The sequence below is a fragment of the Pseudorasbora parva genome, chromosome 12 (genome assembly GCF_024679245.1).
Source record: "Pseudorasbora parva isolate DD20220531a chromosome 12, ASM2467924v1, whole genome shotgun sequence".
Lineage (NCBI taxonomy): Eukaryota > Metazoa > Chordata > Actinopteri > Cypriniformes > Gobionidae > Pseudorasbora > Pseudorasbora parva.
In genome coordinates, this window is record NC_090183.1 from 4,325,065 (window position 1) to 4,341,203 (window position 16,139).

The window sequence follows — 16,139 nt, forward strand, 5'->3', positions numbered from 1 at the left end:
TTTTTATTGACGTGTAGCGACATCTAGTGCTCATGCTCTATACTGCTTCATCCAGCATAACTTGATGAGCAGCTTCACTCTCTCTCACACACACACACACACACACACACACAGACACAGACGACCGATAAATGTCATGATGATGATGATTTGATGTTTCAATCAAGAGTAGTCAACACATTTCAGCTACTTGTTTCTGGGTTTAAAATCATATTTCGTATAATACAACATTTTGGTTAAACCTAATTCAGTAACGTTAGTACATAATAAAATTTACAGTTGAGCAGTAATTATGATCGATCACTCGATTAACTGGCGTATGAACGCTGTTAGCGCGTTCACGGGCTTTCGGGAGCGCGCGTTCCTCGGCTGTGCTTAGTCACGCTGAGTTTCGCTTTCTGAGTACGAAACACACGCACACACACACATACACACGCGCACACACACACTGAAGTACACAATAACACACAACACACACACACTGTCACCGTCACCGAGAGCCGTTTCCGATGATCTGCAAGTGCTTAGTAAGAGATTTTGTTCACTGTGTTAGTCTTTCTGCTTAGATTTAAACGAAATTATTGAAATGTGATTTTATTTCGTGTCGCTGTGATGCGCGTGTTGATATACGTTATTCAAACTCCTGATTGACAGTGTTTACGATAATGGTGATTATGGCTTGGTTATATTGATTATAAATGAGTATCAAATTATTATGAAGTTTAATAATCTTGAGAGATATTTGCAGGCTTTCGTTGTGTTTTGTTATAACGTTAAAGCTTGAGCAATAATAATAACAACACTTTTACAGCACAGCAGTTTGTCACCTTTAGTTGTTTTTCGCTGTATATTTATCAAGTGTTGATGTTTTGTAACTAACTGTTATAGTGTTTATGATTAATAATTTAAGCATACGGGACGTTTTGCAAAGAATGGTTTGAATATTGACGAAAGCTTGTAATGTTAAAGTACATTTCACCGCAGTAAATTAGTTTCTCGAGTCGCGGCGCTGCTGCTGCATTTGAGCGGCTGGAGGGCGGACAGAATTTAAACTCCAGCTCGGGGATTTCAGGCCCATCAGCGTTTACATGTTGACATTTCAGACTTAAAGTGCGCTTTTTTATGATGAATGTATGTTAGAGAGGTTATCAGTAAAATATGAATTTAGATCCAACTTTATTAAACGGATGATTGAATGTGTTGATTGTGATAGTAAACACTTTCACTGTAAACAGTCTCAATGAAGAACCCTAAACGTGTTTAAATCTGTTCTGATTTCTCAAACGTTCGGCTGTTTGGTAAAGTTTGCCATTCATGCTGCAGATCTGTTATGTATATTTATATTTAACATTTATGATAATCTCTGAAAAGACTTACAGTTGATTTAATACAGTCCCAACTAAAACCAAGTCTTAACTAAGTTGATTGCCTGCTCTTCAGCTGAGTGATTCTTTCTGGATCATTGATTCTCTTCTGATAGGTCTCTGACAACAGACAAACTGTGCTGATAACCATTTAAATAGTGTACTTGTGCATCCGTAGTATAGCAATATAATTATCGGAGAAGAAAACCCTTTAGTTGCTCATGTCAGAGGTTTTACATCCAATAAAATGATACGACAGCCCTCGTCTTCTATTTAATGTTATATAAAAATGTAATACAAATCAGTTACTAATGTGTTTTTTAAGGACATGTTCTGTGAGCTTAATTGGTTATTTTGTACCTTAGTATGTTGAGTTTGTTTGTGTGTGATGTGTTTCTTATTTTTCTAGATTTTGGCTTTAAATATCTCTTTTCTTCTTTTTTTCAGGACTCCTAGTCACCAGTAAAAATAAATCAACACCATTAAACTCATGAAAGGATATTGAGAGACTAAATGACACACATGACACGTTTCCCATTGTACTGATGGGTCTCATTCTGACACAAAAACAGTAAGATACTTTCACAGTCAAGAGACGTCTGGCCTTTAGATTCAGAGGCTGCTTTTAAACTCATTTGTCTTCACCTTGAGGTCAAACCTGCACAGAGAGACGGTTTCACTTCACATGCTGTAGAAGTTTTTCCTCCTTCCTTGAGGAAGAGACACAAATATTTGAGCAACATACTCATTGGATACTTCTCAGCTGAAGGGAGCTTATGCTCTTCCTTGTTCATAAATTCCCCTGTCAAATCAAAATGATTGCGTATAAAATGGAGAAGTCTCACAGACCTAAACTATCAGCAGATTATAGACCTCTATAACAGCACGTTTCACTTGAGTGAGCCGTAAGACCCTGTAAAACTCACCCATCTCCCATCTGACGCCGTTCAACCTGCGCTGGCGAGCGAGGATGCGAGTGCCGGACCGCGGCCGGTGAGGATGTACGCGGCGTCCGGGATGACGGAGTGCAAGGCGGAGGTCACGCCGTCAGAGCGTAATGGGCATCGTGTGTTCAGTTACACGCTGGAGAGCCACACGGCGGCCGCCTTCATCATCATGAACGAGCTGCGGCTGGAGCGGCAGCTGTGCGACGTCACGCTGAGGGTCAAATACAACGATCTTGAGGCTGTGGACTTCGTGGCTCATAAGGTGGTGTTGGCGTCATCCTCGCCAGTGTTTCGTGCCATGTTCACCAATGGGCTGAAGGAGTGTGGGATGGAGGTGGTGCCCATCGAGGGGATTCACCCCAAGGTATGAGTTGTGTTGCAAGGCCTGTAATTGTCTTGAATTGTATGTAGACGATTGTCTGGCCTATCACCAGACTAAGCTCAGTTTAAGATTGAACATTGGTCTGGGGAGCCTGTTCTGTATTTTCTACTGCAGAAGAGGCATGAGCAACCACCATTATTCAAATGACTCTGTATGCAATTGGATAGTCCTTCAACCAATCAGACCACAAGAGGCATGATCAACAGGCAACGGCACATCATTTCGATATCCGTCATGTTAAACCTGCAAATAGCGAGCCAGATGGATAAACCAGTATCCGATTAGTTCCCGCAAAAGTGTAACAAGCAGTAGAAATGAATTTACAGGTTTCCAGACTGAGCTGCAGGGCGAAATTAAATCGCCGGCAGATCAGGCTGGGTTTGAATCGTCAGAATAGACTGGGTATTTTCATACAAATTATTGCGATTAACAATAGAGCCGCACAATTAAATGTTAAAATATTGCGATTTCAATTTAAACACCTGTGATATTATTCCTAAATGACAATGATTTGGCAATATCTATTAAACCTTTAACAATTACAATCACAGCGAACATTCACATTGGCATGACCCAGAGAGTGCGGTTGTCATGTATACGTATGAAACTGTATTTTGAACAACACAGTATCATTATTTCTGTCTTAAGATAATTTAAATTATCACAAAAATTTATTAAAAATTAAAGTTAATAGTATGTATATAAACACTGATAGATCAAATAAACTTTTAAAAGTACTGATGCATCACATAAAGATTATATCAATTACATAGTTACACCAGTAGGTGGCGACAAGTGACTGTTAAAAATGTTTTTGTCATTCGAATCATTCATTCAACAGATTTGTTCAAAAATACTGATTCATCCAGTAATGAAACAAGTGAAGCCTTTATTAGCGATTCATTGAATCATTCATTTAAACTGATTTTTTTTTAATCTTATTAATTAAATGTTTTAAATAGGCTGCAGCTATTAACATTCAGAACCTCTAGTAAATTACATGTTATTTTGTTTAGTTGTTTATTTAGAATCAGGATTTCAATTAAAAAAAAAGGCAACGATGATGATTTTTCCATTTATACAGAATCGTGCAGCTCTAATTAACAGTTACCTTTTTTGTTCATCAGTGCAGGGCTTTTATTTAATGTTTTGTTTCGCATCATATATAATATAATATTTTCGCATTGTATGGCATTTCTTTAAAGGCTTAAATTTCCCTTATTTGTATAACAGAATGTGATTGAAATAAAACAAATATCCTGCGTTCTGTGGGAGTGAAATGACTAGCTGGAGTTTCACAGGAGTCTCGATATGACTGACACTTACATTTTACTTAATCTCTATGTCCAGGATATCAGAAAAGTTTAAAATGTGATTGAATTAACTTAAAATGCACAATTATTGCTCAGTTATAATTGCAATTAGATAACCATAATCAGATGTTTAATCAGTAATCCTACTACGTAATGCACTTTTATCTGTAAATGTGGCTGGTTGTTGTTTTCAGGTCATGGGACGGCTCATTGAGTTTGCGTACACTGCGAGCATCTCTGTTGGTGAGAAGTGTGTGATTCATGTGATGAACGGGGCCGTCATGTACCAGATCGACAGCGTGGTGAAGGCCTGTTGTGATTTCCTCATGCAGCAGCTCGACCCAAGCAACGCCATCGGCATCGCTAACTTTGCTGAGCAAATCGGCTGTATGGAGCTTCATCAGAAGGCCAGAGAATACATCTACATGAACTTCAGCCAGGTCAGTAACACACACCTCTTAATAAGCCTGTACGACAGGACCTGTCACTAGGGATGGGTACCGAAAACCGGTATTAATAGGGCACCGGGGCTGAATTTTGAAAGACTGTTGTATCGATAAGTTCGGACGTTATCGGTTCTGCTGTCGGTACTTTTGAAAATACACGTGACGTGAGAGAGAGAGAGAGAGAGAGAGAGAGAGAGAGAGAGAGAGAGAGAGAGAGAGAGAGAGAGAGAGAGAGAGAGAGAGAGAGAGAGAGAGAGAGAGAGAGAGAGCTCCGCATACGACAGCCGAGGACAGCTCCGCATACGACAGCCGAGGACAGAACCAAACATTCAAACGTAGCCTGGTTACACTTTAGATCTGTGATAGTCTGCTTTTATTTTAGATTTTGTCTTCCAAAGATTATAATAATAATATTTATGTCTAGCCCAACTTAATTCCCTTTGCAGCGGTAACGTTAGCCTACGTTGTCATTTCTCCAAACTCAAACGGAATCAGCACGATCAGTGAATGTTGTAAAATACAGTCTAGCTACTGTTGGTAAATTGTGGGACGCGTTTAATAATAAAAAGAGCGATTAAATGCACAAAAATGTGCGCAAGAGATTGTTCCCAAGTCAGCGCGCGCTCTGAAACAGCCGCAACGAGACGAGCAAATTACACTTTCGGTTTCACACTCGCGTCTAAACGATCAAATGTACACAAACATCTGTCAAAATGACCGGCTTGGAGAGTCTCTTAAACACAACACAGTTTGTGTCTAAAATGGACGTAGTTATTATGGATATAGTCAGGAGAAAATATAGTCCATCTGCCTATTATCAGTCGCCTATAGATCTGCACATCTGTCTTAAAGAGGCAGCAGTGTAAATAAACATGCTGACGAATTACTGGGAATTAAACAACCAAATGCAAAGAGAAAATCCCTCACAGCTCTTGCATGAATAACTTCAGCTTTAATAAGCATTCTTTTGGCTATTTATGATGAACAGTGTTATTTTACATTTGATTAGTAGAATTCTTCCTGAAATGAAAGCACTGCATGTGTAGGCTGTGTATTTTTGTTAATTGTGTGTGTGTGTGTGTGTGTGTGTGTGTGTATATATATTATATATATATATATCAAATCTCAAAAAGTACCAATAAAAATACCGTTAAAGTACCGGACCGATAAGCAGTATCGGTAAGAGTAGTAATACCGTTAAAACCTTAACGATACCCATCCCTACCTGTCACCGGCTTCACGGTTAATCAGAATATTTCTGCATTTGTACCGGTTGTTAGCCTCCGTTATGTTTGGCTGGCCTATCACATGTTCAGTCTAGTTTTGACAGGAACTGCTCACACTTTTCCATATTGAGACTTCTCGTATGTTCTTCTGCTGTTCAGGAACAATAGTATCTCTCCTGCTTCCTCCTGGCGTGTTAATGGGGATGGTCATGTTAATTTTTTCATTAAGTTCCATATGTTGAAATGAGCCATTTCTGCTGTTTAGTTTTGGTAAATGCAGTTTTTGGGAAGAGGAAGTTTTGAGTTATCACAGGATGTTTCGTAGTACAATGAACTGTGATCTCAAATGATCAAAGATAAGTTGATTCCTCATCATGGTGTTCACCCTTTAGTAAACATTCTGTCACCATTCACTTACACTCATGTTACGTAAGTGAACGGGCCTTTAAAGAGAGATTACACACGCCTTGCAGAATCTGAGGATAATTTAACAAAATAAGAGGGATCATACAAAATGCATGTTATTTGTCCTGAATAAGATATTGTGCATAACACATGTTTACATATAGTCCGCTGTTCTTGAGTCTTGTGTTTGTCCTGGGCAGTTAAACTACTCAATGTTCTCCAGAAAATTCCTTTAGGTCCTGCAAACTTCAGTTTTCCAGCATCTTTTGCATATTTGAACCATTTCCAGCAGTGACTGATTTCAATATCCATCTTTTTACACTGAGGACGACTGAAGGACTTTTAAAAAAAGGTTCAAACATTCACAGATGCTCTAGAGGGAAATATGATGCATTAAAAGCCACGGTTTGTCCTCATTGTGAAAAGATGGATCTCAAAATCAGTCACTGCGGGAAATGGTACAAATATGCAAAAGATGCTGGAAAACTGAAGAGTTTGCAGGACATGAAGGATTTTTCTGGGGGACCTTGGGCAGTTTAACTGCTCATGACAAACACAAGACTCAAGTACAACCATCACAAAACACACACATCCAAGGAACGACACAGTATTAAGAATCAAGGATGTAAACTTTTGAACAGGGTCATTTTTTTATGTTATAAATTCAGCTATTTTGTCTTGTGGACTATATGTATGAACAATATCTCAATAGCATGCATTTTGTAAGATCACCTCTTTTTTTGTTGTAATTTATTATTTGTTACATTTTGCTGATTCTTCAAGGGGTGTGTAAACTTTTGTGTACGACTAACCATAGCAACAACTTTATTAGCATCCACACCAGATATCGTTCGGTTTATTCTAAGCACGCTGCAGTTTCGTCATCTGCAACTTTAAATACTCGAGCTCTTAAAGCAGGATGGATTCTGATTGGTTGTCAATATTTTATCCTAATCAGCTGTGGAAAAAAAAACTAATTGTAATAAATGTAGTCTGAGAGCAACTTTATATATTTATTGCTATCGTTATAGTCATTGTCCATTGTGTGAGTAGGCCTTAAATGCGATGAGATAAAAATGTGAATGCATGTGTCTTTCTCAGGTGGCTACGCAAGAAGAGTTCTTCAACCTTACTCACTGTCAGCTGGTGACGCTGATCAGCCGCGACGAGCTGAACGTGCGATGTGAGTCCGAAGTGTTTCATGCATGCGTGGAGTGGGTTCAGTACGACCGGGAGAACCGCCGGCCATACGTGCAGGCGCTGCTGCAGGCCGTCCGCTGCCACTCTCTCACACCCAACTTCCTTCGCCGGCAACTCGAGCACTTCGAGTGGGACGCTCAGAGTAAAGATTACCTGTCCCAGATCTTCCAGGATCTCACGCTGCACAAGCCAACCAAAGTCATTCCCTGCAGGACGCCTAAAGTCCCACAGCTTATCTACACGGCCGGCGGATATTTCCGGCAGTCGCTCAGCTACCTAGAGGCTTTTAACACCTGCACAGGTGCGTGGCTGCGACTGGCCGATCTGCAGGTGCCTCGCAGTGGGCTGGCGGCGTGCGTCATCAGCGGTCTGCTGTACGCGGTAGGCGGGAGGAATAACGCTCCGGACGGCAACATGGACTCCAACACGCTGGACTGCTACAACCCAATGAATAACTGCTGGCTGCCCTGCGCGCCCATGAGCGTCCCGCGAAATCGCATCGGTGTGGGCGTAATAGACGGCATGATTTACGCAGTGGGTGGCTCTCACGGATGCGTCCATCACAACAGTGTGGAGAGGTGAGATAGGGCAGATATCACGGTGCTTGTTATCTTCTTCGGCTTGTGTTGTTATGTGTTTTATCTCTTCCACACTAAACCAACATCCCTTTGCAGCAGTTCACACTTTTTCCAGTAATCATGCAGTGTTTCCCATTACCGAGGCTTTGATGGTTCACCAATTTGACCCGCCAGTTTCATAATGAACTGAAAACATGTACACTTCTCATAACATTAAAGACCTCTAACATTAACCAGGGTTTTTCCTACATTACATTTTTTTGGGTAGCTGCAAAAACAAATTTTTGTCCCGCCAAAGCCTTATTTGATGAATTCTTGATTTATAAATTGATGTAGATTACTAATGCACGTGACAGGGCGCACATTAACTGAGTGACAGAGAACAAGCAGAGAGCGCGCGCACTCTCTCTGTCTTCAAAATGATCGCAGTCTTCGCTCTCGACTCTCGCACATATCAATCAAAATCAACTGAAATGACACAATGGTATAAGGTCGGAATAGTGAATCCATGTGCCGCGTTTGCACGCACCTCTTTTGACATACGTTTTGAACATGCTATATTGGACAGTATAGTGTGCATACACTTGCATGCGCTTTCTGACTAAATATAAAATATCTTAAACTGTGTCTGAAGACGAACGGAGGTCTTACGGGTGTGGAATGACATTAGGGTGAGTCATTAATGACATAAATTTCATTTTTGGGTCAACTAACCCTTTAGGTGTACTCACACTAGGCACAGTTAACTCAAGCCCAACCGAACCACAAACTGGCCCACCTCTTCCAATCGGGCCAGGGCACGAACTGGTGCGCTCTCACTTGTCAAACGAACCAGGATTTGGGGTCAAACACGCCCGGGCACGGTTCAGAGTGCCTAGTGTGAGAACACCCTTAATCCCCGTTTACACTAGTGGGCGTTCCCACATCTGATTCACAGAGTTTTTTCCATGTTGTAGACAACAAATCAGTTTTCTCACTGCTAAAAATGAACATTTTGGAGGGAAAAGACTAAATATAAATGTTAAAATCAGCTTCATCTTGCCGCCTACATTCCACTACAGGATGTAGTGACGGATCAAGAAAACACCTAAAACCCTTTGCATCCACATAACAATGACCTGTTATGACACTTCCTTTGTGATGTTTATGGAGATTAGTGATGAACTCCATATGACGAGCATTATTCTGTGAGTTAAAGCAAGTGGAACCAGCTATTAATAGATATTTCAAGACTGGAGTTATAAAATACACGTCGGTCTGTCAGGTGTGACTCAGGTAAATTAGTTACAGGTCTGTTGTGTTTTACTTCCTCAAGATGTGATCTGATTGACTGATCCACAGCCATAAATAGCCATAGCTCAAATAATAACAGAAACACTCGCTTTTATGATATTTATTGTGGTGATAAATAATGTCATGTGTACGTGTTTTTCATGTCCCACTTGTCAGTTCAATCAGTTCAACAGTCAGTTCAATATCAATTCATTTGAATATGATATATACATCAAGTACAGTACGTCAGATTTTCTCAAGGAAAAAATATGCTGTAAACTATAAAAGGAACCCTGTCAGTCAGTACATTACTAAAATATTACTGGTTAAAATGAATATGGTTAGTTACATTGTGTAAATTACTCACAAGGAGTTATAATATTAACATTAAAATAACTTTTTAATCACAGTTATGTTTCTACTCATTTTTTTAAATGTAAAGATATAAATGGTGGCTATCGTAACTTGTTTTCATGATGCATTATTCAAATATTATGCGTGCATTCATCAAAATGCTTCTCTTTAGAGTTACAGTATGGTCATTGGATGTAAATGTGGAGGTAAATGTGACATTAGGTGACATTGTTCTCCAGCTGTTTTATTGACGAAAACACTGATTGAGCAATTAGACAAGACATGATTCATTTCAGTAAATTGTTCAGTATCGTTCAACATTCCTCTAGATGTTTATTTATGTTTAATTGGTGCTGTAACTAGTAGTAAAGAGGAAGAGATGATCAGTTCACAAACCGTCACCACACTGAACCACATTTATTGTTTGAAATTCATAATAAAAATAACAACTTTGTTTTATGTCAAAAGTAACAAAGCCCAAAGCTTATTAAGATAATTGGATGGGAAGCACTCTACATAGTTTTGTTCATGCATTAATCAACTGAAAACAGCATAGACTTAAAGACTTAAGAATCAATATCGGTTAAATTAAATGAGAATTAAATAAAAATGTATATTTTAACCCAGCACTAGTCAGTAAGAATGCACCCAGCACTAGTCAGTAAGTTTTTTCATGTTGTGTGTTTCAGGTATGATCCAGAGCGAGACTGCTGGCAGCTTGTGGCGCCCATGCTGACGCGGCGTATTGGTGTAGGTGTGGCCGTGATTAACCGTCTGCTTTATGCAGTGGGCGGCTTCGATGGGACGCATCGACTCAGCTCGACCGAATGCTACAACCCCGAGAAAGATGAATGGAGGAGTGTAGCGTCCATGAACACAGTCCGCAGTGGTGCCGGTGAGATCTCACAATCAAAGACAGGCGTGATGCTCTGATCACAGTGGCTCAAACTCGTTCGCATAAATCTCTGGATGTTTTTGTGCACGGCCACTTAAAAATCTAAATTGTCATGATTTACTTTCCCTCATGTCGTTCCAAACCTGTTCATTCTTCCATGTAGTGCAAAAGCAAGAGCCAATGCATGTCATGTGGCATGTTTGAGCATCCGCAAGAGCCATTGAGGTTTGTTCTCGCATGTCAAACAAGTAAGGTCGAGCTTCTGTTATGTACACTGGCCAATGTATATGTGAATAAAAGCTTAAGTCAAATGGTATAAAGCGACCATGTCTCTTCAGAAGACTTGGATTAAACCGATCTCTTCAGATTGTGGGTGAACAGACTTTCAATGGAGGGACAGAAATATCAGATGTCGTTAAAAATTCCTTAATTTTTGTTCTGAAGTCTTATATAGGTTTTAGAACAACATGAGGGTGAGTGATTGATGACAGTTTTTTTTAACCAAGCCTTCAAGCTCCAAACATGACAAAAAGCATTATAAGTCATCTGTATTTGCCAGTTTCAGTTTCACCATGATGTTAAATATTAGTGATCAGACGCAGATCATTAATCCTGTTTATGATTGTTCAAACTGCATGTGAAGTTGTAGTGAACAAAAACATGTTCTTTGATTCGTCCATGTGATAAGGGACATGTGTTGTGAGTCATGTGACATCTGTGTTCAGGTGTGTGTGCGCTGGGAAACTACATCTACGTGATGGGCGGATATGACGGCACGAATCAGCTGAACACGGTCGAGCGATACGATGTGGAAACGGACAGCTGGAGTTTCACATCATCCATGAGACACAGACGCAGCGCGCTGGGAGTGACGGCGCACCACGGACGCATTTATGTGCTGGGTAAGAGCTTACCGAACTCATATGCATGTTTAGAATCAACAGACATGTTTCCAGTCTTATTGTGAACGATTCGTCAGTGCACGAAACACCGTCTAAACCAAAAAGATAACTTCAGTTAGCCACAGGCAATATGAGCACAATTATGAAATTTGTAAAACTTCCTACACTTTATCACAATATACACATTCTTATGGAAACACGACTTAAAAAGCTGAACAAATAATGGTCCAGTTTCCAATGCAATGGCAGATATATCACAGATTTGATACATTTATATCAAGGTTGCAATGAGTCAGATGTTGATTCAGTAACTGAGGAATTCAGTTCCTGTTTGTTCTCTCACTATTCGTTAATATTTCCCTGTTCTAGCTTGCACTATTCTGAACGATGTCTGAAACTTTGTATCACTAGCACTTTAAGCTAAATCACATGTATTGCTAATTTAAAGTCACTTTGGATTAAGGTGTCTGCTAAATGAATAAATGTAACTCAAGTCTGTTTGGAAGGGATAAATCAATAGGATGTGTGTGATCATCTCATTACATTCGATTCAGACTTGATTCAGGGTAAATATGACTTATTATGATTGGGAAAAATTGACATAACCATGATAGAACAATACTGCATAAGTTAATAATATCTGTTTAAATTGGTTCATTGTCCACCCCTGACGGTGAACAGCATCAGTGATTTGAATGGGTTTCATTGGCTTTCGCAGCAACATGCAAAGGTCTGTTGTAGTCTGAATAAATGTTTCATAATCTGCGATAATAATGTAATGACTAACTCCACCTCTGAAATGACTTTCCTTCAGCTGATGTCATCAATCCCTCCTCTTCATATTGATACACTTTCAACATCACATCAATTCATCATGGAGAGAATCAAGTCTCGTTCTACGTTTTAAAATGATTTATTTAGTTTTAATATTTGACAATTGACACTGAGTTACATGTGCACCAATAATGGGATTATAGTAAGGAATTAATCGCAGTAAAATATTAACATGACGAACCTCTTCATTCCCGTTTACATGCAATTTTCATTATTCTGTTTATTCGCTACGAATTGTGGTTATTTTTACCGCATTATTCACACATGCACAGCACAAATGATAACTCTCATATAGTCGGTGCTACTGGACACTGTTTTAATCGACTTATGTCAACATTTCTATGGACGCATTGGATTTTTTTCTATGATGTGCCTAAAATGTCTTCATTAATCGATAATCAAAATGTGATAATTATATTCATGGTGCAAAACATTGTCAACATGAGCTAATTTTTTAGGACCCCAAAAATGTGACGTCACCTTTACTGCTATGTTTACAAATTTGTGCATGAAAACATCATCGTGTTCATCACAGACATGCACACATGCAGGATTTCCGCGGGTCTTAATTTGACCTCCCACAATTTATGGCCTAACAAATGTCTTAAATCTTAAGAAAGTCTTAAATGTAATATCATGGCATTAAATTAGGGCCCTATGATTTCAGCGATGCAGAAAACGTGGATGTAATTGCAGAATCCATTAATAAAAAAATTGACTCTATAATAGAAATTCACAGAATTTGTCAAATTTTGGATGAATAAATCAAAAGAGGTCAGTACCTTAAAGGAACAGTTCACTCAAAAATTAAAATTCTGTCATTTACTCGCCCTAATGTCATTCCGAACCGTAAGACTTTCCTTCATCATATAAGTGATCAATTCTCTTCATAAAATCTAGAATAAACCGCATGATTGGAATTGGATTAGATTTACGATCTCTTTATGAACTTTTTGAAGTGTCTAAGTGGTAGTTGCTTAAACTGTCATTGGAAGGACAGATATCTTTCAGATTTCATTAAAAATATCTTCATTTGTGTTCTGAAGATGAATGAAAATCTGTACAATTTTATTTAACCATTAAAGCAGAGTCCAGAAAATAAAACAGATTACATTTTTCCAGTACAAATTCATAACATCCTTAAATCAAGATTTTCTTTTACTTGACGTGCAAAATGAAGAAATTAAAGAAATTGAAAATTAAGTCTTTGAAAGACGATCAAAATTAAGTGAGTTTATGCTTAAAACAAGAACAAATATTTGTCATTGGGTATGAAAATTACTTGAATTGCTAGAATAAGTTTATTTATATGAACCCATTGGCAGATATTTGTTCTTGTTTTAATCATTAAATCACTTTCACAGTTGTGGAGCTTAATCGCATCAATTTAATCAAAATATTGTGTTTATATGAGTTACGGTTTATCGCAATGTTGCCTAAAACAGTCATTGGTGAGTTGCATATTACACGTAACCTGGAACACATTATGGGCCAGATTTACTAAACGGCAAATTAGCATGAGCACAGAAGATTGTGGGAGTGTAAAGTTAAGCGAGTGATCTACTGACGACGTGCAAATTAAAGAACACAGACGCAGCCGGATCATTTCCACAATGACAAACACAATCTACTAAGAGCAGCTCAAATTAGCATCTGGTTTAAGACATGCTTTTCTTGAGCGGTAAATAATGTCACAAACGCCAGTAAACAGGTGAGCACAAACCTTAGTAAATCACCTTGCATGATCAATTTAAATCCTCTCCTCCCATAAATTTTGCTTGTGAAAGGGAAACTCCTTAGCCTAGAAATCTAGACGCACCCTAGCGGCAGCAAATTTAATTTGCCCGCAAGTGTCGTCTAGGAACTCTCAATACCATTGTGAGCTGTGTTCCTCAAAATCTGGATTGCCCAATCACATCATGTATAGAGTCGGCGGGCGGGGCCATAATGACGACGGCCGAGTTGCGTTTGCGTGCTTCTAGTAAACACAGAAACTGGCGAACGGCGGTCTTTCGAATCAGCTTTGACCGTGACTCTGGAAGACTTGGAGTTAAGCTTTTCTCTGAGAAAAGAACAAAGAGCGGCACTGAAGTCATTCTTAAAAAGGGAAGATGTGTTCGGAGTTTAGCCGACCGGATACGGTGAATGTTCAATCTGTCAGCGAGCTCCGCTTCACCATGTTTCTATGGTTGGTGTAGCGCTATCCTATCACGTGCAGAGGGAGTTTGAAAGACAACCGTTTATCTCGCCCCTTGGATTGAGCTGTCAATGGTGTGTTTCCAGACCAAACATCTTGATGTGGGTCTGGCTTGTCAGGCTAGAAACTCCTATTAATGCATATACAATAAGATCAGCTGAAAAATAACAGTTTCAACCCTAATGTTTCACTGCATGTCTTTGGTAAATCCTGACAGTAGTTTATAACGGAAAAAGAGGGTTTGCCTTGGCTCAAGCTGTTAGTAAATCTGGCCCTAACAGTCATTTTTGGGTGATCTAGTGATGATTATTGAAGTTTTAAGAGACATTCCGTTCTGCTGCAGCTGGATGTAACCTGTGTGTGTGTGTGTGTGTGTGTGTGTGTGTGTGTGTGTGTGTGTGTGTGTGTAGGTGGGTATGATGGGAACACATTCCTGGACAGCGTGGAGTGTTTTGATCCAGAAACAGACACATGGACTGAGGTCACCAACATGACGTCTGGCCGTAGCGGGGTCGGAGTGGCCGTAACCATGGAGCCGTGCCAAAAGGGTCTGAGCCCATGTCAGAAACACTAGCTCCACGTCTGTCTCTGCTCATTAAAGATCTGTCTGTCTCTCTCTCCCAGCCACTGTCATTAGTGCACAGGAAACTGAGAACTTCAGTCTCAGTGCACCAGGAGATCTCTGAACGCCACGCACCTTGAGACTCCTGCCTGTTTTGTATTGTATTACTAGTCTGACTTGCAGTCTGACTGACTTACTAGTCGATCTGAGTGAAGGTTAATCGTGCAGCAGCCAGTTCTATACAGGATGTTGTAAAATGATTCAGTCGTGTGGATGTCTACCTCCTTCCTGAGCCGAATAAAGTGCCATGACCCACCGCATCAGTATGTCTGAGGGCTCGAACCGCTCGCCGAGGTTTGAGCACTGTGAACAGAGATGGCCAAAACAAACCCTGACCCTTCTGAACACTTCTCTTGAAAATCAGTTTTTCAGCTCTGATTATACTGTTCGGATGATTTTGTATTTCTTTTTCATGTCAAAATGTCCGTCGCACTCGTAGTTGATGGTGAGGAGTTTGTTCGAAACAGAGCTTTTGCAGATGTACACACATACAAGAGAGATTTTACTAATGAAATGAGATGTGAAACGTTTCCAGATTTATCTAACTGTATATCTTCCAGCCTAGAAAGGCATTAGATGCCAATGTTGTTTTTGCTCAAATGAAAGATGATTTTCACAGGCTGATGAAACGATGTATTTGTAAAAAAAACAATTAAAGCTGCTTTTCCAGGGATTTTGTACATTGGTATATTGCATGAAGTCAGTTTTTTTTTCTCTCTCTCTTGTATTTATTTGAAATATTGTCCCTTTGCTTTTGGTTCATGTTGGCTCTTGTTCTCTCAATGGACGCAACTGGGGCTCATTTTTACAAATTCAGTTTTTTTTTAAAGGGATGCTTTTTTTCATTTAAATCACTCAATGAAATATAAAGGATTATTTAAAGTCTGCTTTGTAAATTTTACAGCATCGAATACCTTGTAAAAATGTTGTATATTAAAAGCGTATGTTTTCTTGTAGTAGTTTGTCTTGATTTGTTTCAGTCGCGCGGTGGCGACAAAACACCGAATGACGCTCGAACGGAGCACGCGGGGCATTTGGTAAAACATTAACGCTGTCCTTACATTTTAAACAGCTTTAAATCAAAACAAGTGAGGGATTCCCTATCGTAGAGTACAAACATCATTATACTATTTAAACGAAAATGTTTTGAGTGGAGAAACTGCTCTGAAATATATATAGGCCTATTTGTTTATTTTTTACTT

At 39.4% G+C, this 16,139-nt stretch overlaps 1 protein-coding gene across 2 annotated transcripts; it reads left to right on the top strand.

Moving 5' to 3' along the window:
- Positions 1 to 380: 380 nt before the first annotated feature.
- Positions 381 to 15,893, top strand: keap1b (kelch-like ECH-associated protein 1b). Of its 2 annotated transcripts, none has more exons than XM_067458815.1 (7): positions 381 to 527; positions 1,812 to 2,675; positions 4,201 to 4,446; positions 7,185 to 7,861; positions 10,177 to 10,382; positions 11,108 to 11,284; positions 14,726 to 15,893. In XM_067458815.1, the coding sequence occupies exons 2-7, from the start codon at positions 2,364 to 2,366 to the stop codon at positions 14,887 to 14,889; spliced, it is 1,782 nt and encodes a 593-aa protein (XP_067314916.1). In that variant the 5' UTR covers positions 381 to 527; positions 1,812 to 2,363; the 3' UTR covers positions 14,890 to 15,893. The 2 variants fall into 2 exon arrangements, with proteins under 2 accessions (XP_067314916.1, XP_067314917.1); XM_067458816.1 differs by lacking the exon at positions 381 to 527 and adding an exon at positions 555 to 668.
- The last annotated feature ends 246 nt before the right edge of the window (positions 15,894 to 16,139 follow it).

Excerpts from the sequence above, each read along its gene's own strand:
- keap1b (XM_067458815.1), top strand. The coding sequence starts at position 2,364 with ATGTACGCGGCGTCCGGGATGACGGAGTGCAAGGCGGAGGTCACGCCG. Across the intron at positions 10,383-11,107 it reads CACAGTCCGCAGTGGTGCCG|GTGTGTGTGCGCTGGGAAAC; the intron begins GTGAGATCTCAC and ends ATCTGTGTTCAG. Across the intron at positions 11,285-14,725 it reads CGGACGCATTTATGTGCTGG|GTGGGTATGATGGGAACACA; the intron begins GTAAGAGCTTAC and ends GTGTGTGTGTAG.